This window comes from Bombus pyrosoma, linkage group LG17, assembly GCF_014825855.1.
Source record: "Bombus pyrosoma isolate SC7728 linkage group LG17, ASM1482585v1, whole genome shotgun sequence".
NCBI classification, from domain to species: domain Eukaryota; kingdom Metazoa; phylum Arthropoda; class Insecta; order Hymenoptera; family Apidae; genus Bombus; species Bombus pyrosoma.
Window position 1 is genome coordinate 2,448,365 of NC_057786.1, and position 26,200 is coordinate 2,474,564.

Below are 26,200 nucleotides of genomic sequence, written 5' to 3' on the forward strand. Positions count from 1 at the left end.
CCGCAATATATCATTTTACTTAGCACCGAAGCGGTGAGACTGCAGCCGGTGGCCCGCGGACCAGCAACGTAACAAGTATGTTCCGTGTCCACTTTACAACGACAATGTTGCTGTATTTATGCACGAGACAGATAAGATGCTTTCTCCGCGGTCATTTTCATCTCCTTCTGCTGTATAACACGTACACCACCCGCAAAGTAGAAATTTCGCGCCGTGATTCTTCCCTTTCCCCACTTTCCCTGTCTTTTTTTTTTAATGGCGTATTAACTCTCTTTCCTTAGGATTTTTCTTTCTTTCTTTTTTACAGCCTTTCGATCTTTGTGTTCGATTCGTGCCTCGTCCAACAGCCTCACGACGATGTAAGTGTTTTTTAACGACCATGTAAATCGCTGCAACACAGACCACATTGAATACGTGTAAATATAAATGGAAAAAGGAGAAACTTGACTTGGCAGCGATAAAGCCAAGGGTGGTTGGTTGGCTTTCGTTTGGGCAGAAGGGTTTCGAGGATCGTGTGCGTTCTCGCTTGGAAAATGGCGGCTTCCATTAAGCACAGCTGATTTGGTTGGCAACTAAGTTATTGCGGGTTTTGTCATTAGGCGGTATTGGCAAAATCCGCAATCACTTAGTTGCCAACCCAATAATTTAGAAATAAGTAAACTGAAATTTATGAGATGGATGAAGATATGTACACGATGTAAGGTGATGTGTAAAAATATTATACGAAATTGTTATTATATTGAAGAAAAAGAAGACAAGTGTGAGAAGTTGAGGATGCTGTAGCTTAACGAGCACGAATCGTGAGCCTGAGCAATGTTTTAATGTATGAGAAGGGAAGAACATTTTGGTTTGTTAAATTCTTTATTAAAGTTAGGAAGACAGAAGGAAAGAATATAGTGAAGAGAATTCAAAATAACGAGAGGTCCATATTACTGTGCTCTTGAATATAAATTTTGTTTTTGGGTTACAAGCTCTAGGAACAAAAGATTTCTATTGCTGTTTCTTGTAGCCTTCAGCTAGAGCTACACATCAAGGTTAGCTTTTTGGTAATGTTCTTTGCTATAAATATATGAACGTGCTCTCTATCAGCTTCCTATTGTATTGTAACACTGTAAGGGTAAGGATCTGAACCAGCATAAACTATATCTATACTTATTTCAATGTATTTTTCTATTACAAATTCATCCACCTGTTGCTCTATCAGTTAACCTCAACAGGAAAGTCCTTTGCTATAAATATATGACCTATTAGCTTCTATTGTATTGTAACGCTAAAAGAGTGAGGATCTGGACCAGCATAAACTATACCTATACTTATTTCAATGTATTTTTCTATTACAAATTTATCCACTCGTTGCTCTATCAGTTAACCTCAACAGGAAAGTCCTTTGCTATAAATATATGACCTATTAGCTTCTAACATTAAAAGAGTGAGGATCTGGATCAGCATATACTATACCTATACTTATACTTATTTCAATATATTTTTCTATTACAAATTCATCCACCTGTTGCTCTATCAGTCAATCTCAGCAACCAGAATCAAGGACTTGTTGCCAACATGCTATGTCAAACGTTAAATTTCGTAGGATGGAGAAAAACCTTCTCTGGTTTGAAATCATTTTGGAAATTTAATTTAATTTCCATTATAGTAAGATCTTGCGTGTGCGAGAAAATTGTATATTTTTTCGCTAGTATAATAGAAAGTCATAGGAGAATGCATTTGCAGAATGTGGAATTTGTAGAATTGCGTGTGCCACCTGTTAGTCACAGGGAAAGCTGAATGAAAAAAATTTATTTAAATTTGCAAGCACTTTAAGTAAATATCTGTATAAAAAAGAAAAAACGCATTCGTTGAAAATGTTCTTTTTACTTTTGTTACAGAAGCATATTTTCTCATGTCGTCAGTAACAGTTGTTATGAAATTGCTGATATTTAGTGTGCGTGTGTTGAAACACATATACCGTGTGAACCTGTCTGAAAAACAAGAAATATGTTTGTTCAAAGTGTTCTTTTTACTTTTGTTACGAAAGTATATTTTCTCATGTCGCGAGTAAGAGTTGCTATGAAATTGATGACGTTTAATGTCCATGTGTTGCAACATGTGCAACGCTTAATGCCACTTACATTGTTTTACTTGGTAAACACTATTTGCACAATTTAACGCTATTAGCAGTTATTTACAAGTGGAGATTGCTCTGAATTCTTATTTTTCTACCTACGGATCTTGTCCTCCAGGAGGAACCTAAACTCAAAACGCAGGAATTTTCATTATTTCAAATTACCGTGTCGCCTATCGTACACCTTTCGTCAAATTCTCGTGACTAGGACAGTCATTTAAAATATCCAACTAAAATCATAAAAAAATTCTGAAATCCACAACATCTCAACATTGTTAACAACCGTCGAGCTAACCTAGAAGATCAGGTAGCAAGTAAATGACCAGTTAGCAAATTTCACTTAAAATGGCAAACTCATCGTCGCTTCTTTCCTTCTAAAAATCTAACTTTATACAAATTCCTATCCGAACAAAAATCGATAAATCGATCAATCGGATAATATTAGCAAGGTTAGGGTTAACCTGTTGCAACGTACAGTCGTCGCTTCTCGAGTTCTCAAAACTAAGACACCGAGTCTCGTGCTCGTCCGCTGCTTATCTCTCACTCGAATTCCTCTATTCCCAAGGTCCATGCTGGTTATCATCCGACAGTAAATAGATGCCGAGGTAGTTTTTCAAGAAGTCAGCAAAACGTAACGAATGGCGAAGGGAGCAGGCGCCCCACATTCGCTTTGCAATGGCCAACGTGGGGAGTCGTGATCCTGTCGACGGACAATGAGATGAAAAATAAAGTGCTGGACCAGGTCGGGTTAAAGGCTTCGTTGCTTACATACGAGCCGGCCCTCTCTCTTTCCTATCCCTCTCCTTCTCCTCTCTCTCTTTTCCGTTTTCGTTGTCCCCTGTCCTTACGTCCCTCGCCCCGGATTCCGCTAAGTCAATTCCGTTGAGGATACGGCAGAGGCGTCAGACGACCTGGGTGGTCTGCATCCTACGCAAACAGAGTATACAAGCGGATACACGCTGGTTGAACAGGTAGTGCTCACGAAAATTTACTGACTTTGCGGATTTCGTGCATGCTGCACGCGGCGAGGCTAACTTTTAGAACAATGCCTGCTCCCTTCCCCCTGCTTGTCGTATTTTTACGCGTTCCACCCCTACGCAGATCTGTCGACAAAAGCCGTGCGTGGACGATGGAAAACGGCCGGAACGAGAGCACGGAGACAATGCGAGTCTGCCTTCTTTTGCAGCGATATACTTGGGTTAAACTGGTTGTTCGGTTAGAGCTGCCACGAGGTTTGGTCGTACGGAGCCGCGATCCTGCGGCTTATTTTATGGGGCCGCTGGTAATGGCGCTTCTGCTTGAGAAATTCGACGCGGCTGAAACCGCGAATCCCCGCGCTATGTTATTTTTATGCCACTTGGTGCTGCGCTTTATGGATGTATCGCGTGTCTGTTGCAACATATGTTGTCTAGCTACAATGTTAGAAGATGTCGGATGATAAAAATCATCTACATTTTGATAAATATGATTTTTCCAACTTGAACGTATTGTTTGTATTTTTGCACCTCTAAATTGAAATGTTGGAATATTTCTATTTCGATTCGGAGAATTGCTGCTACTTCGTCCTCCGACCACCTGCACATCCGTGCGAGCTAATCGTTTTTCGTCGGTCGAACGCGTAATTGCCATGGTCCGCCACCTCTTTAACTTTGGCGTTTACGTACGTTGAGCAAAACGAGCTGCAAGAAGAAGCTTAAAAAACTATGTGCCTGAAAAGCTGAACGTCCTTGTACGAAGCTTCTGCACGTGGAATTTTCCTCTGTCGACCCTCTTTTGCTCGGAAACCTTGACAAGTCGAAAGATGTTGCCTCTTCAAAAACCCCATACTTGTGCTAATGAAGTAATTACTCGAAGAAAAACTCTACACTTTTTCTTTCGTATATCCGTGACCTGGTAGAAAGAAATAAAAAACGAAAGAAACAATTCGAAATAAGCAGAGGTGCATATTATCGTGTCCTTGAATATAAATTTCGTTTTGGGTTACAAGCTCTAGGAACAAAAGAGATAAGTAGGTTTCTACTGCTGTTTCTTGTAGCCTTCAGCTAGAGCTACAAGCTTAACATTTTGCTAATGTCCTTTGCTACAAATATGTGAACATGCTCCCTATCAACTTCATATTGTACTGTAACACTGTAAAAGTGAGGATCTGGACCAGCATAAACTATATCTATACTTATTCCAATATATCTTTCTCTTACAAATTCATCCACTCGTTGCTTTATCAGTTAACCTCAACAGGAAAGTCCTTTGCTATAAATATATGACCTATTACCTTTTATTGTACTGTAACACTGTAAGAATGAGGATCTGGACCAGCATACATTATACCTATTCTTATACCTATACTTATTTCAATGTATTTTTCTCTTACAAATTCATCCACTCGTTGCTCTATCAGTTAACCTCAACAGGAAAGTCCTTTGCTATAAATATATGACCTATTGCCTTTTATTGTACTGTAACACTGTAAGAATGAGGATCTGAACCAGCATACATTATACCTATTCTTATACCTATACTTATTTCAATGTATTTTTCTATTACAAATTCATCCACTCGTTGCTCTATCAGTTAACCTCAACAGGAAAGTCCTTTGCTATAAATATATGACCTATTACCTTCTATTGTACTGTAACACTGTAAGAATGAGGATCTGGACCAGCATACATTATACCTATTCTTATACCTATACTTATTTCAGTATATTTTTCTCTTACAAATTCATCCACTCGTTGCTCTATCAGTTAACCTCAACAGGAAAGTCCTTTGCTATAAATATATAACCTATTACCTTCTATTGTACTGTAACACTGTAAGAATGAGGATCTGGACCAGCATATACTATACCTATACTTATACTTATTTCAATATATTTTTCTATTACAAATTCATGCACTCGTTGCTCTATCAGTTAACCTCAACACTAACAGCTGTTCGTCATTTTTCAGTTGATTCGTCACCGCCGTCCCAAAATTCTGCATCGAATCACTGTGCAGCCACGCGCCTGACGTTAGGCACGTTCGATTGTTGCTACAAAATAACTGGCAGAAGTAAAATATCGTGGAATGGAACGACAAGGACGAAGAAACGTTTGGCAAAACTTCTCGCGGGTATCGCGTGTCGAGACCACCGTCAAACTCACCCGCAACGAGCATGCGAACCCATATACATACTCGTGCAGCTGCTGGCGTATCTTGGATGCGGCGCGACACTTATAGAGGCAGGCAATGCTAATTCAAACAAAGTTATCGTTCGGTAGATATATATTTAATTCTTTTCTCATTTACATACGAGTACGGTGGCGGCTCGCCAGCCTCACAATGTGCCATTGTCGAGGACCTCTGTTTGAATGGACAAGGACCGTCGAGACCGCGTTTCCAGGTGGCGATAATTCTCCTAGATGAAATTAAGCACAGCCTACACGCCACACGAACGCAACCAGATTTATCTGGATTCATTTCAGGCGAAATCAAAACCAACTGGTTATCGTGATACCTGCTCGTAATTAACAGCTTGGAAGTAACGCGAAGAAGAGTATTAGGTCGTCCGGAAAGTTCCTTTCGTTCTACAATATGAGGAGATAATAGTTGCACAACATTTTTGTTCTGTATTATTTTATCGAGTCATGTACAATATATTTTGTTCTACTGCTACAATACGTTGTGCATCTATTGTTTCCTTTTAAAACGAAAGAAACTCTTGGAACAACCTAATAATTTTCAGTATCCAATTTTCGATATAACGTTGTGTACAGGACGTTTCATTTAACATTTCGCTTACTTTCGGCGAGATAAAAATTGCATTAGGACAATCGTCAAATTTGATCGGCTGGGAACAGTGAAAATTCTGGCTCATCGCAATTTTCCCTTTGAGGTATCTTTTCAGCCATTTTCCAAGACCATTGACATTTGTTAAGTGCAATCACCTACGTATTTTAATTATTTAATTTTTTTTTAGGAATTCACAAATCGCAACGTGTTTCGTCGTTCTCTCAGCCAAGATTTCGCAATATCTCACTCTGATGATCGGTTCTCATCACTAACCGAACAATGGACAAGAATGAGCTGAGAATTTTGTACGTAACAGTGCACTTGTATTCCTAACAGCGACAGTTGGATTTTGATACAATGTCAGGAGAGGGTAAACAAGCACATTGGTAGAAATTTGCTCGATATTTTTGCTGAGACAAACGCAACTCTGAAGTAAGGACAAAAATGACCCGAAATCCGCACTGGGATCAAGTCAAGCCAAATATGTATGCTGCGTATAAATTTTAACTGGGACATGCTGCATCTGTAATTATGAAAAAAGCAACTGCCATGATATATTAGCTGCAGTTAAGATATTATTAGCTGCGGAACGTCTTCTTTCCAGACATTTTGAAAATCGCCGAAGAATAGTCGTCCCGCTGCGCCCAAGTTTACCTTTTTCCATGGCAGACAAGAGGTCTCTTTTGTCAGTGAATTGCACTTTGCTTTTTCGTTGGCACGAGCTGTTAAATGGTTCCGGATATCTTCGGAGAAAGCTACTGAATTTGCGTCGGGTCTTGTTATACCCGACAATGGCTACAATTATCGTGCCTGTGACGGGGATTATGAGCATAAAGTGGGTTCAGAAAGGGAGAGTGCCATTTTGTAGCTGAGTACGAGGAATTTGGGAAGAATAAGGATACAGCGTTTACATTCTTCTTTTTCTTCTTAAATCTTCTCTTAAATCTTCACTCGAAGATATTTTCAAGTCAGAATTGAACAATTTTTAACGTCGATGGAAAATTTATGAAAATACAGTATACATATATTTAATATGCAAAATATACAAAAAAATATGAAAGCAGAGTATGTGAATATTTAGAGGATGAGACAAATCTTTGTGTATAGAAATGCCATTTTTTAGTTCACAAAAATATGAATTCAACGTTTATGCAAATTCATATTTTTCACAAACTAAAAAAAGAGGTATCTCTACATAGACATTTGTTTGTACATATATGTCCTATATATAATATATATTTTGTAAGATTTCGTAGAAACTTTGAAAATTACAAATTACAAATTTCAAATTGTAAATTATTATCTATGTGAATATTTTATTTAGTTTGCAGAAACGTTCGATTTTTCATCGCATCTGTGGATTACAAACAATCAATTTGCAAGCTTCTAACATTCAGGTAAATAATTTTATTCCATCTCTCTGTTAACTGGAAATTATTTATCAGAAAGCCCCTAACCAAATAAGATTTTTCAAAAAGCAGACGAATGAGACGAAAATTAGTGGGTAGGGTCACCGAGCTGTGCACGGTTCGTTCATCTTTCAAATTGACCTGTTCGTTCTCCTATTTCCCATTTATCAATCTCTACGACTACCTTGTACGAGAGAAGCTTCATAGGGTGTGCGAAAAGTGAAAGGAAAATTGAACGTGGAAAGATGGTGTGTACACGGTGGAACGAAATAGCGTGAAGCCTGGATTATCTGCTACACCCTCGTTGGAGTGTCTCGTGTAGACTTGGAGATTCATCCTGATAAGAATTTCCATGCTGCGGCAAGTATCTCGTTAAAATACAAGCTTTACACCTGTACAGCAGCAATGGACTACTACAGTGAACTACTACATCTGACTGAGGCGAGGAAAGTCCTGAAACCTCTAATGGAACTACTTGAACGTAAATCTACGAGCTAGAATATTCTGAAACCTCGTAATGAAGCTACTTAAATGTAAATCTACAAGCTAGAAAGTTGGTAAATATAGAAACAAATATGAATAAAAATAGAGAAATATGTTGGATATTATTATTGTACGTTATAAGTAACTATAAATGTAATTAATTATTATTCCAAGTATTAACTACTTATTTGTTTGTGTTTTAAAAAATCGCAATTCGATACAACAGCTGACACCATTTTCTTAACCTAACTGCAACCTTGTAGATGTTCAGAATTCTGACAAAACTCAGAATTACTAATGTTGAAGTAATTACTTCAAGAAAAACTCTACATCTTTATTTATGTATATGCGTAATCTTGAGATTGCTATTACATAGAAAATAGAATTTAGTGAAACAAAAATATTCTAAATAAGGAGAGGTACATATCATTGTGCCCTTGAATATAAATTATGTTTTGGGTTACAAGGATTAGAAACAAAGGAACTAATAAATAGATTTCCATCTATGTTCCTTGTAGCCTTTAGTTGGAGCTATAAGGTTAACTTTGTTGATAATGTTCTTTTACTATAAATAGATGAACGTGCTCCCTATTTTTCTATTGTATTGTAACACTAAGACAGTAAGGAACTGCATCGGTATAAACTTATACATTCTACTTATACATTTATTTATTTCAATATATTTTTCTATTGCAAATTCATCCACTCTTTCTTCTATCAGTCAACTTCAACAGCTAATAACAGAATTAACCACCTAATTTTCTTCTTTCTTTTTCTATATCTATTAGGTTGGCAACTAAGTGATTACGGATTTTGTCATTATTTGGTAATGACAAAGTCCGCAGTCACTTAGTTGCCAACCTAATACATTACATTTACAGCTAGGTCTATTGAACCAGCAAATTCGATATGGTTGTGCGATATTGTTTCCTCTGCGATTAACAATCTGTTTGTTAAAGGGACCTTTTAATAGATTCCAAGATATTCAAGTAGAGCGAGAGATACGTTGTAACGCAATGGAAATAAACTCGCGCGAGAATGCAACGAGCCTGATAAGTAACACGATAAACAATAACACGTTATAGGATACACGATAAACGGCAAATTACCATATCAGGTGATCACCTATTGTCCACATTGTATTAATGAGCCACATTTATGTTTAAAGTGTTCTAACACAGTGCACCGTTAGATGCAACATTTGTTCTCTTTTCTTTTTATTGATGTTCTACTAGAAATATTTAATTGTTCAATGGGGCACTTTCTATTTCAAAGCATCTTCTATTTATCGGTTATATTCAAAATGCCCTAACTGTCAATTTTCATTCAATTTTTACAATTGTAAGAAATTCAAGCGCTCCGGTCACCAATGACCCACCGTGGCATCATAGGAGAAACCGTGGCGGCTCATATATGACCAACGTGGCAGTCAAAGTGTTAACTTGGGCCACGGCAAACAAGCGCGACTTTGTACGCAGACTACCTTGAGGGAAATCGTCCGGTCCTGGCTGGATTTATGATTTCGATTCGGGTTAACCACGGAGATGTATCACGGCGTGGCCTTGGTCGGTCTCTGCTCTGGCCATATCGCTTTTCGTCATGGCCCGCGGTGCGTCTACGGACCACCGACGTCGTCGCAATTAGTAAGTCGGATATCCTTCCCCCTTGTTCTCTCGCTCCTATTCACCTTAACATTGTGCCCTTCTCTCAACCGTGTTCTAGTTGTCCGCGTCCTCTTTTTCTACCTGTGCCTCTTTCTTTCTCCTTATTCGTAGCATCGGTCGCTCGTTTCAGTCCCGTACGCCGTATCTGTTTGTCGAGTAATTTGCCGATGAAGTCGCAGAATAAATACCTTCGATTGTAGAAAAACTTAATCAATTCGTCAGCCATCCGTTTCAGTCTCGTATACCGTACACGTTTGCCGAGAGTAATTTGCCGATGAAGTTGGAGGCTCAACACGTCGTTTCCGTTTGTCGAGTAACTCTCTGACCAAGTCCAAGCGTTCACTTTGACTACTCGAAGATGGTATCCCGCTGGGGGTAGCCATCCACATGTTATTAGCAATTAGGTTAGAAAAATTTACCAAATGTCCAGCTGGACAAATTGTAAAGTACAAATTAAATAATAATAATAAAGAAAAGAAAACTTTGACTGCTTAAAATAGTCAAACTCAAAGATATTAGGTTAGAAAAATTTACCAAATTGTAAAGCACAAATTAAATGATAAAAATAAAAAAAAACTGACTACCATGAAATCACATGTTTAGCTGAGGACGCCACAGTGTTTTAACACAATACAATCCACCACTTTGTTTGCAGAATAATTTGCTGCTGACATCCTGAAATAAATACCTTTGATTTTAAAAAACTGAATCAATTCATCAATCTCCCGTTTCAGTCTCCACTACGCCGTACCTGTTTGACCACCTATTTTCTCACGAAGTTCAAGGTTCAGTATGCCGTGTCTGTTTATACAGCAATTCGCTGCTGAAGTTAAAGGTTAATATCCGTAGTGTTCAACCAATTGCGCTTCAAACTATCAGTGTCATAACGACATTGATAGTGCGCAAATTATTGTTCAATTTTCTTGCAATTTATAAACCTAAATATATTTTTCGAACATGATAATTTCTGTTTAAAAAATAAATAGCTTCGAGTGAAAAAATCTCGATTAATTTGTGGCGGCACTCGACAGCACGAATACCGTCACTCGACTCGAACTAACAGCGGACGACGGTGGCTATGTGGTTACTGTAGCTGACTGCAAACACTTAGGACAGCGGTTCGAACCTCCGACTTGCTTAGGCCTTATTATTTATATTAGTAATATAAGTTTATATTAGTATATAAATGGTTAAGAAAAATAAAGAATTATGACCTTATTTTAAGCGGTGATTTTATATACTATACGCCACTCTGTGGGGTATTATATTAAACTTTGATAAATACACGAGGAGCCAAAAAAAAAAAAGAAAATAAGGAAAAAAAACTCCTCGTATTAGTACCTACAACTGCGAGATATTCTTACTGTAATTAATTTAGAGTAATATCTACCAATTGTAATGGGATATTCATAACTTCGTGTAAATTACTGAAGACAAAAGATCACCTGCCCGTAAAGTTGGTGAATAATGGTTGTGAAGGAAAGTTTTCCAACTATGTTAGTTTTAAGGTATTGTCCTTATAGTGTAGTTAGTCCAGCTACAAATACCAGGTTTAAATCCACCTGGTGCCCCGTGGTCCTTATTTTTGGTAAGGGGGTACTGTGGCGGCACTCGACAGCGCAAATACCGCCACTCGACTCTTACTAACAACGGACAACAGCAGGTTAGCGCCTTAGGTTACGAACGTTCGGAACCCGGCGACCGAAGTCCGATTTTTTTTCCACGATTCTTAAATAGAAAAAAAATACAGCAGTACCCCAGCAGCGACATCTACAGCCAGCTACAACTAATATCACGGACAACATATACGCCTCAAATTCATCAATTCGTCGTTTCTGCCACCAGTATTTGTTTGCTGAGTATTCTGCTGATGAAGTTCAAGGTTCAGTATGCCGTGTTCCTTCGTCGAGTAATTTGCTGATGAAGTTCAAGGTTCGATATGCCGCATCTGTTCGTCGAGCAATTTACGGATGAAGTTCGAGGTTCGATGTGCCATATATGTTTGGTGAAGTTGAAGGTTAATATCCGCAGCGTGTAAACCTTTAAGCTCCGCTATAGCAGCGCCATGGCGATATTGATAACCTGCAAACTGGTTTCAATTCGTGGACGTTCACGTAAAATAAGTACTGTCATAAAGAAAAAAAAAACTCAATCGATTGATCGGCGTTTCGATTCGATCTCGTATACCATACAGTGTCTGATAATTTGCTGACGAAGTGCAAGGTTAATATCCGCAGCGTTTAGACCTTTGCGCTCCATTGCAGACAACGTCTCAGCGATATTGATAACGTTCAAATTGGTTTCAATTCATAGACATTCACACGAAGCAAATACTTCTGCTTTTTAAAAACTCGATCAATTCATCAATCCCGCAGTTCAGTCCGCAGTACGCCGTATCTGCTCGACGAGTAATTCACTGATAAAGTTCAAGGTTAATATCCGCAACGTTTAACCCGTTGTACTCGACTAGAGCAACGTCTTGGCGAGATTAATAGCGCGCAAATTGCTTTTCTTTCGATTCGTAGACATTTCTATTAAATAAGTACTGGTGATTTCAAAAATATCAATCAATTCGTCGACGTCGATTACGCGTCTGTCGAATAACTGGCTGACGAAGTGCAAGGTTAATATCCGCAGCGTTTAACCCTTTGCACTTCATTACAGCGGTGTCTAGGCGACGTTAATAGCGCGCAAATCGGTTTGCACATTGGTTTTCTCCCGGTTCATACTGTAGGATCTTTACTACAATTAGTTTATTTACAATAAATGGATTAAACAGATGTTGAGGTTAGGTTAACGATGGTTGTTTAACGTGAACTAATCACAATAACGTATTATAATTAAGACAACTAGATAGTTAATTTACAACTCTCGTCACCACGGATCCAACGCTCTTTCTCGCGCGGACCACACTCTCTCGAGAACGTTAGCAACACACTCTCGACAACGCAATTCACACTCCTTGACTTCTCGATTTACACACTCTGACTTCTCAACTAACACTCTCTGACTTCTCAACTAACACTGACTGTTAATTTTTCTTTGTGCCTTAGCATCTCTTTGTCTTTTGTCTTAGCTCCACCACGCACTGTTCGATTGAAGGACCGACGATATATGGGCCTGTCGGTACTTCAGATTTCTCGCGACATTGTTTATAGTTCGCCCGATATCTCTTAAAGCCTTTCGTCCACGATACTACAATACTAACTTACATGAAATAAGTGTTTTTGATTCGAAAAATCTGAATCAGTTCATCGGTGTTTTTGTTTCAGTCTCGTGTGTTGTACGTGTCTTGTGAACAATTTGCTGAACATGTTCGAGGTTAATACGCGCAGCGTTTCATCCTTTGTATTTCACTATAGCAGTGTGTGGACGATAATGTGCAAATTATTATTTGCTTCATTTTAGTTATTTATGCCTTTTTCCAAAATAAATGTGATACTTTCGGTTTCGAAAAAGTTGCGACGTTTCGTTTTGAAATTACTGTACATGGTATAAGATTATGTTTGTGAAATTAGTGCAGTGGCACATTAAGGAAGTAAATGTTACATCGTGTGCGTAAAACCGCGGTGTAATAGCGATTGCGGAAGCGGAAATTGTGTATAGTAATAACGTCCAATTTTCATAGAATAATTTTCAGTGGTAAAAAGAAACAAAGAACACGCTACATCATTTCGTTTTATATTCTGCGTGTCATCGTCATTACGGAACTATCTAACTCTTTTCTTTTTCTTTTTTTTTTTGTAAATAATTCTTCCGTAAAAGCCTTTCACGACGCGGAAGATAATTAAATACCTCGTTTTTCTTGGTACAACGTACGTATTATGTATAGAAACATAAATTACTGTTGTTATTTATTACTTTCTCTTATATTTTAATTATTGCAAAGTGGTTAAATATGTATTGCGAAAGCGCAGGATGTTTAATCTTACTATGTACTTGTAAAATGATTTACCACTGACACTGTGTACGCTATAAAGATGTAAAAAGGTATTCTAATTACTATACTGCCTTATCTTGTTTAATTTATATAATACATAATAATAATATATCACGGAGGAAAGTTACTCAACCATTAAATTAGTTTTCAAAATGTAACGGATGAAAGTTATAGAACTAAACCTGCTAACATCTCTTTAGTTGTTAATGTGATATTATATTAACATTAACGAAAATTAATAAATGTTTCGACCGAAGATAAACTACGATTCATTAGCTCTAGTTATTATTTTCTAGTTATTAGGTTGGCAACTAAGTGATTGTGTTCCGCAATCACTTAGTTACCATGTAACATTGGAAAACTTGTAGAAACTTTTCATGGCTGTTTTTCATGTGTGTTATACAAAACATTTACGAAACCCCATTAGCTAATTTTACCACTAAAACGCTGATAGATTAAATGCCAATAAAATATTAATGTTAACAAAATTACCAACGAAGTTTCAACGAGTTCCGTATAACGTTACACACATACGCGTTACAAATTTTACAGAATAATCGTTCGAATACTTTCCGTGTAAATTAGCTGACGCATCTTCGTCGATAAAATTCGACATCGGAAGCCACCGAGAAGCTCGCACGAACAAGGCCGTAGAGAAAAAACACGCCGGTTAACCGCCGCATGAACCTGTGAGATACGTTCAGCTCCAATTCTCACCGCCAGCGTAACCATTTAATTAACGCGTGACTCTGGCTCCGTGTAATCAGCCGATAATTACCAATCGTTGACCGATCACGGTACCGACCGAACCCGCCACGTCGATCGTATCTCTGATACAGGCGCGTATCGAGAGGGGAAACGAAAAAGAGGCAGGAAAAATCCGCCGAGTCAACCAAGATAATGACAATTGTTCGTCCGGAACGGAATTCGTAGAAGAATTGTCGGCTGGCCAGCACCGGAAGTCTACGTCCCCGTGGCGTTTCGGCGCCACACGGCCAGACAACAACGGCGGGCGTATCGTCGTAGATAATCCATCGACGAGAAGCACCGGTAGCTGTTCGTAGATGCAGATAGCCACAGGTTACGATCTTGTTTGTTCGTCTCTCTCGGTCTCGACCAGCTGGTCTACACCCGTGATGAAGAGTAACGATTCGCCTCGTTACAATAGTAAAGGACGATTCTCTGTTGGAAGAGCCGCGCCTCCCATCCTTGGCATTAGTCATCTCTGCATTCGGCTTAACGATGATGTTAGACAATACCGGCAGATGGAAAACCGAAGGCCGGTAAAAGGAGGAAGAAGATTATTGTAATAGAAGTTTATGTCAATTGTAGATTCCCAACGTGTTGCTTTATCTATGTAGTCCGTAATTCTACAATGTTCCGTTGAGGAATAGAGGATATTGTAAGAATTAAGACTAGTTAGAAGGTTTTTGTGATAGTTGTTCGAATGTGTTGCTTTGTGCATGGCACGTAGTTTTACGATGTTTCATCGGAGGAAACTTGTTAGAGATATTCTAGAAATTGATATGGGTTAACCTATATAGTTATGATGTTTGAAGTGTATCTTTTAAATTGTTTTGCTGTACCTATAGTATGTTTTATGGTAGTATTAGTACGACGTATGTATTAGCAGTTTTATAGTATGTTTATAGTTTTACAATGTTTCATTGGACAAACACCTTTATGTGTAAAAGATATTCTAGAAATTGATATGCGTTAACCTATATAGTTATGATGTTTGAAGTGTATCTTTTAAATTGTTTTGCTGTACCTATAGTATGTTTTATGGTAGTATTAGTACGTATGTATTAGCAATTTTATAGTATGTTTATAGTTTTACAATGTTTCATTGGACAAACACCTTTATGTGTAAAAGATATTCTAGAAATTGATATGCGTTAACCTATATAGTTATGATGTTTGAAGTGTATCTTTTAAATTGTTTTGCTGTACCTATAGTATGTTTTATGGTAGTATTAGTACGTATGTATTAGCAGTTTTATAGTATGTTTATAGTTTTACAATGTTTCATTGGACAAACACCTTTATATGTAAAAGATATTCTAGGAATTGAAATACGACTAGTTTAATGTTTTTGTAATCGTTCTTTGAATTATTGAAGTGTTCCTTTATGTACAGCATGTAGTTTTACAATATTTCGTTGGACAAATACCATAGAAGATATTGCAGAAATTGATATACGGCGTATATCTAGTTATTCTCTTTGAATTGTTCTTGAATAATTATAACGCGGTAAGTGGTTGTATGAGACGGAAATTCATTAATAGTATTCATTAATCCTGTCAAAAAGATTCAGAGATGCCTTCGTTCAATAAGAAATTAACGTATATTTCTGCTTTTGCTTTTCGTACACGTTTTAGTAACAGAGAAAGTGAAATTGACGATACAGCGTAACATACCATTTTGAATATCTAACTTCAAAACAGTTATCTAACGATGATATAGAAAATTCAGTCGATAAGTAGTTGGTAATTTGTACGTAGACTCGAGGAACGATCGAAATCAACAAAATCATTTCCAATCCTACTAAATTTAATTCGTCTAGTTACATTAACTATCTATCTTGTTTCTTTCTATGGATAATTTGCAACCTGTAGAGCATTGGTGCGCGTACAACTTTAATCGTTCGCATTTGTGTAGAAACGGCCGTAATAAAGAGTTGAAAAGGCGAGAAGGAGAAGAGAATGTGCAATTCGATTACACGAAAGCTGGTGATACTAATGGTATGAGTTACCTTTACGCTCCCATAAAATCCTGGACAATTTTATTCCAGACAGTTATCGATACTTTCTCAAGACGATGTACCGTTACGAATTATATTCCCTATTCGCGATATAAATATATATATATATATATATCTACACGAATTACGTCGCAAGTAAGCTACCAGCGGTAAATGAATATCTTAATGCGATAACTGCAAATTGGCGGCGGTAAAAAAGAGGAGATTAAAGCCTCGTTTGGCCGGTAGAAGAGAAGAAAATGAATATATGTTTGAAATGTAAGAATACCTCAGCTACGTTCGTCAATTATTGGTTGATTCGATTAACATGCATACCGCGTATTTTATGCAAACGCGCTAAAAGCGAATGAAATGATATTCGTGTTAACGTATGATATATTAAATGATCGTATATTCAGTTTCCGTTTGATAGGTTAACGTGCTTAAAATGGCAGAGAAAAATACCCATTATATAGGGTGTCTGCAGAATCATGATGCAAGCGGTCGGTTTCTCGACAAAAATTAATCGAAGAAAAAGAATAAGATTTTTTCGTTTAGGACTCTGTTTCTGAGAGAACTGAGTTTGAAAATCCACCAAGAACTCGTGTATTAACTACTAACTTTCTTAACCACTTCTTTCTTTTTTGTTTCTGTTCGTGTCTGTATTATTAAATATGAACAGTATCGTGATTTGCTATACCTCTTGCACGACATTGATTATTACTTTACTTTATTCTCTGTTTAATTCGAATGGTTTCATAAATAAGGTAAATAATAAGGCCAGTACCTTTCTTAAGAATCGCTTCATTAACCAAGAAGCAAATTGTCCATGTTTAATAACGTTTAACGATGTCTTGTTTAAGACACGAGCAGAAACACAAGTTTATAATTAGAAACGTGCAGTTAATGCACAGGTTAAAACGAAGCCTCAAACGAAAACACGTTATTCTTTCTTTCTCCACTTTCATTTACATTCACCAGCCGAACGCTCGTACTATGATTTCCGATTTCCTCTATATCAAAATTATGTCAGTTACAACAAAGGCATTAATAACGTCAACACAGTCGAACGTGCTGGCCGTGTCTCGACAATTTCCTAACTTCTTCTTGAAAACTCTACAGAATCGCCAAAGCTGCGATCAACAACCAAGCTAACTAACCACAATGTCTGTCTCACAGTCATCGATCACGTGGGATTAAGATGTTGCACGGTCTGCATTTTTCGGCGAATAATATTCGTCGCTCGTTACTGCTTTACTCATTACCGGTAAAGAGATCACGCGTCGAGCGATCTCGTGTCGCGAGCACGGTAGTAGTTAAACTCAAATTCAGCAAGTTATTGCAAGCCGACAGCAACACGGCAGAAGGCGCATAGTATCGGCGATAGCCAGCTGCGGTATCGACGGGAGACCTTATTTTCGATGGTATCTGCGAAATAGAAACAAACGAATGGACGGACGGATGGACGGACGTGTATGCCGCATTCCGTGTTTATTATTTTGCCGGTGGGTGGTCTGGAGAAGTCGAGAGCCGTCTTGGTGGCCGATAGCATCTCTCGTGTCTCTCATGTGCACGCACCGTTGAGCGCGGCCAACGCAGTGAACGAACGTGGCGCACCGAGTCGTCTTGCGTAAGGGAAGTAGTCGACTTCTCTTCTTCCCCCACGCCCATTCTCCATTCTCTCATCCCAAGAGTTTCTCCTTCTTCCATGTTTCGCCGGCTGGTTCGGCCTTCTCTTCTCTCTTTTTCCGTCTGGTTACGTCGCTCCTTACTTCATCGGCATCTATCCTTCTCCATGTTACTCTTCGTTCATTTCTTTTCCTTTTTCCTCGTCGTGCGTCGTTGGCGTACGTATTTTTTCGTCTTATTGTCGCTTATTGTTGCCCGATGTGTCCCCCTTCTTTATTTCCCTCGTGTATGACATCGGCGCCTCCTTTTGTCCTTGTCGACGTTTCGACGTTTTCTGCTTTTAAATCGATGGGTTTTTAGTGGCGTTCTTCATGTTAGGAGGCACAGGCGAAAGACCGGATCGTGCGTCGTTTTGTCGGCTTTCTTCTTGCCTACGTTGGTCTTGGTCTTTTTCTTAATTAAATATGTGCGTGCGTGCTTGGTTTTTACGTTGTCGCGATTTTTAAGCTCGCTAATGAAGAGCACGTAAGATAGATAAGAGGTGAGGAGAAAATAAAGTGGCGAAGGAAGGATTCTTTTAATGGAGAAATATCCGCAATATCCGTGGAATCATGAAACGAGTATTTCAGTCATGAAGATAATCCGCATGGCGATTATACGCTACTCTGCTAATTAGTTGTTATGGCGTTAATCTTCAACATGTTTTAATAGATACTTTCGAACCGAGAAACGATGATTGTTCGTGTAAAAACTGGACGCCGATCATGGAATATCAATATTCGACGTATGCAAACGCGAAACGAAGAATCTATCTGCTCAGAGATTTTTGTTGGCCACTGTATATTTAAAAGACGGAGAGGAATAGTAAAAGTCCTTTGAAAGAATTAACGATGATATTAAACAGCAAGAGAAAAATACTCGTCATTATTACAGTAAAGAGCCATAAGAACAGCTATAAAATACAGTCTTCTGGCATTCATAAAATTCCATCGTGGCAATCCAACACATCTAATTAAAGTCAATTTCGAGCGAGAAAAATTCTTACTTTTTACGCTACTGTTCCAGAACAGCAACGTTTCATCGTAGATGAAAGCACACAGTAGGAAGCCTGTAGAGATGCAACCCGAACTGCAGCGGTGCACATTGCGGAAAATAGATCTACAGGGGACTGTGGCGCGCCAGTCGTGCGCTCTGTTTCATCCTGGTCGCGCGACTATCTCGCTCTCGCACTCATTAAGTCGATGCAGCGTCGGCAAAGATCAAAGCTCGTCTTCTACGGAGGACCGCTTAATACTGGGTGGCGAGTTAAGAGTGTCGTAAAAATTATTAACGGTCCCTCCGCACGCTGTGCCTTATCGCCAGATCGGCAACTGCAGTAGGATATATGTATTCGTCGAAACCGCCACCATAATATGCAATGACATTTCCACTCCTTTTTCGTTCTGCTTCGTGCCCTTAATTCGTATCCGAGACTTTATACTCGCGAAATTTATTCCCTCGTCGATCAACTAATTTCTCTTTCATTGAAGATTTATGAATGTATCGGAGGTTCGTCGTGTGGAACTTTCGAAACAGCGAGAAACAACCAAGCAATAACCGATCTTTGGTTAAACGTCTATAAATTAAAACGAAAGAAAAGCAACTAGAGGTAGGATTTAATTAATGTCCTACGATATATTAATTTACGATTATCGATGCTCGGAAAGAAGTTAATGGTGGATGGTTTAAAAGCTCGTGAAGGTTTCCATACAAAAGCCTGATAAACACAGCGGTAATTTCGCAACGCGAGAAGAACAGGTCGACCACCCGTTTTATTTCTACGTGGCGTCGCGTCGCTTGTATCACGCTCGGATATTATGTTACTGTTACGCAAACAACGAACGTCGGTGCTCCTTTGCACCGCTTTCCGGCTAACACGAACCGATGCTTGCCATTTGATTTTTCATTTCGATATCATTCGAAACTAATATTTCCTAATCGATAAGCGCCAACTCTCCCGTTGTTGACGTTAATACGAAGTCTTTATAGCGTTGTTGTATCAATCTCCTGTTGGAAGGTTCGAGACAGTCAACGAAAATTGCCACAAGGTCCCTGGAATCGGAGAAGAAAATAAAAAAGCAACGACCGTCCGTATCAGAATCGAAAATTGTCTCGTATTTGGTGGAACAGGGTGTCGGGCTCGGCATCGCGGTGGGTGGTCTCGTATTTATACATTACCTTTTTCGATCTGCCAGTTTGTTTCGCTCTCTCCTTCTCCCTCTTATTTAATTTTCTCCGTTTGCTGCCTCTCTTTCGCTCTGGCCGCTCTCCTTTTCTGTCCTTCTTTTCACACTGGCTCCTCACTACACACGAGCCCCGTACGCGTGTGTAGGAATGTCGAGCGCGTGTGAGACTGTCCAATGAACGTTGAGGCGTGCAACACGCGCGTGCAAGCAACAGGCGGCGTGCACGCACACATGCGAAGCCAGGCACGGGAGTGGTGTACGACGCCTAATGAAGTCGCATCGTTATGCAGATATTATGAAGACAGGTTAATAAGTTAATCGTCCGGTGTAACGTTCTTCCCCGTGGCTTAATGAACGCATTCAAAACAGTTGCCCTCTTCTCTTCTCTACCTGGCATATTCGCCTTATTGTTAGTTTTCTACGTGACTTATTCGTCCTTGAAAATGTATCGGAGAATTTGGCACACAGGCATTTGGTCATAGTACATAGATAGTATACATATACACAAGTACATAGGTATTGAAGATATAAAAAAAGTTTGAAGAAGTCGGTCATAATTCATAAATCAATACGCGACAAAATGTAATGGACGAAATTATTAAAATCGTACGTATCGTTCGCAAAAAACGTTTCATTCGATTACACGTGCAGCAGATAACAATAATAATAAGGGAGGACGCAGTCGAACCCTATAGTTGCGGCCGCCAATCAAATCATAACCAGTGGCAGGGGAGACGCGTATAATCAATTATGCAGATTCGCTTCAGTGGCGGTGGTGAAGAGACGGTGGCCGGTGAAGCAGTAAACTGCTGTATTTCCGGTCCCGATTAATATTGCCGAGAGCAGCAACGATTCCGATCTCCAGAGGCCCGTAAGGGAGTCGTGTTTACGTTCGAGTACATCGGTGGCCCTCTTCCGCTCGTCTTCAACTCTCCACCGCACGTCGGCCGCGTTCACTGCGCTTCATGAATCGCTCGGGCCTTCTCTACTAACACAGAATGCGACAAGCGTATACAAAAGTCCTTAAGACCGTGTGGAAGCAATGACAAGGAAAGAGTAATGGAGAGAGGAGCCGGAGAAGAAAGAAGGAGATGCTGCGGCGATCTGTAAGCGGCGTTGTGTGTCTCGTGCGTGTCACGTAGTCACTGCCATGTGTGGGTAATGTTTTTGCTCGAGGGGAAATGGTACCGCGTGTGTGGTCCTGCGTCGAGCCCCCTGCACCCCTTCTGATGGCACATCGCCGTATCCTAGCAACGTAGAACGCCACGCCGATTCAGCCAATCGCGAACGAGTTCCGATCACTTCGGCCAAACTCGGCTTATTTCGGCTCCGACGTCATCGGTACCTGCAGTGACGTATCGCTCTGCCGCGAAAATTGGGATATACGATAAGTCTCTCACGATGAATCGTAATTTGTTTAAAGTTTTTCGCCTTATTCATTCATGATAGTGTAAATGAAACGTGCATGATGTAAAAGATATTGACACGTACTTTGATTAGAAAACAAAATTGGTATAGGATTTTGTGTCAGGATATACGGTGAGGAGATAATTTTCAAATGGTATACTTAACAGAAATACGAGTAACTTGTGTGATTACGTAGAGGTATTAAATATGGAATTGTTGAAGTTGTTTCGAGGTTTATGAATAATGATATAGGTAAGCGTGTATATAAAACGTTATATCGCTATATCGTCACGTCGATTATGGATGGAAATTTTCTTCGTAATTTGTATTATCCGTCGCTGTACCTTTTGAAATCGTTATTACAAAAAAATGCAGAATCATAAATTTCATAGTGGACGAGACCCAAAATTCATTGAAGCGTGCGCGTCGAATTACGGTCCTGAATGTTTGTGCAGCTCCGATCTCGGCGAGTGGCGCTGTTGGAGGGGGGCCGTCAACTATGGCCGGCGCTGAAGGCAGGCCACGAAAGAAATGTGGCACCGCATTTCGCTTAGTACGGACTTAGACTGCTCTAAGTGGCGGTCGTGTACGCCGGTGTCCGACCACGACGACGTCGACGTCGTCGTTTTAGAACGCGTGACAGAGAGATAGCTAGACTTTAACGAGAGTTTCCAGCTGCCGTTGCTGAACTGTGGAACACTCTCGTACTCTCACGTCGCCTACGCCTGCTTGCGTAAACCGGATGCTCGTCACTGCCGCGTTTATACGAATTCGGTAGCCGTGGCGAATTTCCTCGAGCGTAGTGTGCATATTCGAACGAGATCTAACTGTGTCAAGTGACAACGATTGTGACAGTGACACCGAAGTGCGCGTGACTGCGTGCCATGCCAGTATTGTGCCGATAGAAAAGACACGGTGAATCGAATTGATCGTTAAACGTCGAGTCGTACGCGTTTATTTGGCTTCTATGACACAGTAAGAGGCACGTGTGGTGCTGGAGCGTGACTGTTTCCCGCGAAAACGTTGTAGTACTGTCGGGCAACACTCTTGCCCCGGTTGTCGCGTGATATTTCAAAACAAGCAAACTCGCGTGTGCGCCCTCGTGCTTGTCGGCGGTACTGTGAATCCCGCGAGAGGGAGATACAGAAGAGAGAGGGAGTACGAGGATCCCGCATGCAAGTAGAAAAAGCGAAACACAGGGATAGAGAAAGAGACAGAACGACGAGACGAATTGGTGAAGAGAGAGCAGTCACGTATTTACTCTTCTACGGTGGTACGAAGCTAACCTAAAAACCGATACTCGGTCCGTTTTGTGCGTATACCATCGATGGGCATGATACATCTGCGCATGCGCAGAAGAAATTGTGTGTACCTCGTGCGCGAATTTCGATTATCGTGCCCGTCGCATGTGTACGGTGTCGACGAATTGCGCGGTAAACAAGAAACACCGACTGAACGTGTGCTGTGACAAGTGTTTCTGGAAAGGTTCGTGCGAGAATTACGTGCAACCGCGGTTTCTAACGAGTGTGCAGAGTGGAATCGTCCCCTTTTCTTCCTTTCTCCATTTCTCCTTCGTGTTCGTGCCTTGTTCGTGTTTCGTAAAACGTCCCGTGTCGCGTTCGGTAACCTTACGATATACGTGTAAGTCGAGAGAACCGAGGAGAACCGACGAAAAGTCTGCCGGAAAGAAAAACGTCACATTGGAGGGGATTAAGATTAAAAATAATCATACTGTGGATTGTGCCGGGGCGAATGTATGACGGATCATGGTTTCTGCGTCCGGCCCTACAGGGATCCTAGCGGGACGCCCTTCTGGTTCTCAGTGCCTTCAAGGTTCGCAATCGTCGCAGAATGGATGTGCTACGAAAAATCACAGCGAGAAGAATGCCAAGACCGTGGAGAACGCGAAACAACGACACGAGTCGGATCTTTATATCAGGCCAAGCTGGACCGACGCGGCGATAGCGTTAGATCAACTCGAGAAGGTAAGTTATTTTTTTGCCTACAAATTTTCTCCAGTTACCATTGCGTGATGATAATTCTCATATTCAAGGCGATATCGCGCGATAGGTGCAACTACCACGCATAATAAAAATTAGAAAAAAGTTATACTAACGTTATAGGACATTATTAGTGATTGGAAAAACAAGATATTTCTCTACTCGAGGTAATTCTCTGCTCAAAGTAATTTTCGTCCGTTCCACCTACGTTTTTTTTCGTTTGTTTTCTTACTCCCTGAAATGCTTCTCAAGCGCTCTATTATGTATTCCCTCCCTATAACCTCCACGTCGTTAAAATAGAAACGTAAAATCTCGCCGGCTATAGCGACCCTTCGTTGTTTTTGTAGTGGAAAACTATTTCTTATAGCCGACAACACGCTGTGAGAAGAAATTCTTGCGTTTTAGAGTAAACCATGTACCGCAGAGAGATCATACTGCGTTATACTGCGTCCATGCTATTAATCAAATACTAATCGTTAACATGATATCTCACATTGCCAATGATATAACGATATTATCAGTAATCATTGCCAGTAACCTCGAGAGAAACGATAGATTTCTCTTTAGAGAAAAGATAGATGCGTGTAGGTTATCGTATAATCTGTGGACCGGCGTAAAAAGAAGAGAATAAGCGGAGAGAGTAGTAAGTCTCGCGCACAGGCCCGACGGTTCTTAGGTCGACGTTCGAGTGGCGAGTGCATTTCCTATCGTGAGCCATCTGATCGATGAGATACACGTTCTCTGCGGGTTATGCGGGCATCGGTGTCTCCGCGGAGGCTGCTTACGCTAACTAGACAAAGAGATAATACGCCACTCGTTTCGACCACCTCTAAGACGCGATAACAGCGAGATTTCTATCGCCTATTCCGTGATACCTGTGATTAACGATACGCAGCTCGCGTGTTCTATACATCGAAAATTCCCCTCGGATAATATCGCTAATCGATTCTTCGTGTTCTATCCTAACGACGATCTTTAATTCGAGAATGAAAGGAAGCGCAATCTCGTTAGGAGTAATTGGACAAACAAATAAAAGAATATTTTGGATTTTACTTTTGCAAACATGCGCAGGAATTTAAATAGGACAATCCTATGGTATCGTTCGTCGTTTCCTAATCTTCTAGTATAAAGTGCAATATTTGTCGTTATTTATCCGCATTAACGTAAAGATACTTCGACTTACAGATAGAGAAGAAAAGATTTCTTTGTAGTTTATTGCCTTTACATTTGTACAATTATACTTTAGCATTTATACAAATTTACAAACTCTCGTAAAACGTTTCGCACGTAAATCGACCAGATCGCCTGGGAAACGTATTAAGATTGTTGCCAACATAGAAAGTTACTAAAGTAGGACAATGTCACTAGAACGTATGTTATCGCGTGTTGTCGCGTCTATCGTCTCGATTCGCTTCTCTAGGGCTACTTGGCCGTCCGCTTATCTGAAGAGTAGCCAGTGCGAACGCGTTGTTCGTTTCCGCATAAAGATATGAGACGCGCGGAAGGGAGCGGAGCAGTGTAGCGACCGATGTTATCGTCCGAGCAAAGAGTTTATTTTATCCGGAAGAGTTTATCTAGAACAATGGTCCGTGGCCACACGATGTTTCGTTGCACGTATCATAGGAGCCTACCCTTTCCACGAACGGCTGCTCTCTAAATTCTCCGCCAGCTAGCTGTAAACTTTCACACACGCGGGTGGTCTGCAGACGTGTTTTCCAAGGTGAGACCTTAGCGGCGGATGACGAAAGAAAGACATAAGAAAGGTTGTGAAGTGTAGATCGACGAAGGATCGACTTCCTGTCGAAAGAATACGCATCCCCCTTGTTTTCCAACGACACGAACCTCTGGGTTCCCTTAAAGAGGGAAAGAAAAAAAAATTCCCTCCTCAGACGATCTTGCGACACCGAGATCGCTCCTCGAGATCTTCCCATCTCGAACGTTAGACAGAATGTGCGCGGCACGTGAACCAAGCCCTATCACCTTTCGAAACACAGAACTCTAGAGCGGCCGTTCGATGACAGGCCCTTCCTTCGGCCTTTCTAAGAAGCATAAAACACACCCCCTGGTAGTAGCTGGTCGAACTTCGAACGCCTTCTGTCACTCGCTCCACGTTTCAGCTCGCTGTCTCCTTGTCTAGTCTTCTCGTAATCTCCGCTTTCATCTGACTCTCGGATGGACCGAAGTGCAACGACTGAGAAATACCGTTGGGACGCTACTGGTAAATATATTAACGAAGGTAGCTGCTTGGACAGAGTAATTCATTTAGATGAGGAAGATAGCGTATGCCAGTGAAACGACACAGGTTCGTGTACAAGGTAGCCACGTTAAGGGAATAATTTGAATCAAAGTCAGATGTGAAAGGTTCTTTAAACGAGTTTCTTTCTCGATAGCACAACGATTAGACTAATTTTAATGAAACATCGAAGGGGACCATTTCTTTCGAGGAACTATAAGATTCCATTTATGATAAAGGAAAATTAATCGGATAAATGGTGACGAGATTAAAAGCGTTGTTTCTCTAACGAATATATTGACTTGGCAACTAAGTGATTGGGGGTTAGGTTGCGGCTTTTGTCATTAGATGGTAATGACGAAAGCCGCAATCACTTAGTTGCCAAGCCAATATATATTGCTTTTACTTTTTCGCTCTTGGTACGTTGACTTTCCGCTTTCGTTTCATGAAGCTTAGACAAAGTATTTGTGTTGGAATTCTGGGAATAACGCAGTGCACAAATAGAATTACAAATGCACGTGATAAAGGTAACGTTTACGTATTTGGCAATTCGTTCGAGGAATATTCCCGTTGTATTT

The 26,200-nt window shown here is 40.2% G+C and overlaps 1 protein-coding gene and 2 long non-coding RNA genes across 7 annotated transcripts in view; 2 read left to right on the plus strand and 1 right to left on the minus strand.

Moving 5' to 3' along the window:
• Window positions 1-5,219: 5,219 nt before the first annotated feature.
• LOC122576916 lies at window positions 5,220-7,023 on the plus strand. The gene is made up of 3 exons (XR_006319963.1): window positions 5,220-5,992; window positions 6,077-6,414; window positions 6,494-7,023. It is a non-coding gene; the product is annotated as an uncharacterized LOC122576916 (long non-coding RNA).
• Window positions 7,024-8,661: 1,638 nt separating this feature from the next.
• LOC122576912 lies at window positions 8,662-15,446 on the minus strand. The gene is made up of 3 exons (XR_006319958.1): window positions 10,197-15,446; window positions 10,030-10,120; window positions 8,662-9,814 (listed from the first exon to the last, which is right to left on the minus strand). It is a non-coding gene; the product is annotated as an uncharacterized LOC122576912 (long non-coding RNA).
• A 571-nt stretch (window positions 15,447-16,017) lies between these two features.
• The window catches only part of LOC122576904 (protein patched), a 91,816-nt gene continuing 81,633 nt past the window's right edge, over window positions 16,018-26,200 (plus strand). For 3 of the 5 annotated variants that reach the window (XM_043747800.1, XM_043747802.1, XM_043747801.1), the window contains exon 1: window positions 20,961-23,374. In XM_043747800.1, coding sequence (XP_043603735.1) covers window positions 23,156-23,374 — 219 coding nt within the window. In that variant the 5' untranslated portion in view covers window positions 20,961-23,155. Of the gene's footprint in view, window positions 16,130-20,960; window positions 23,375-26,200 lie in introns of those variants that run through there. The other 2 variants (XM_043747799.1, XM_043747803.1) reach the window with 2 other exon arrangements.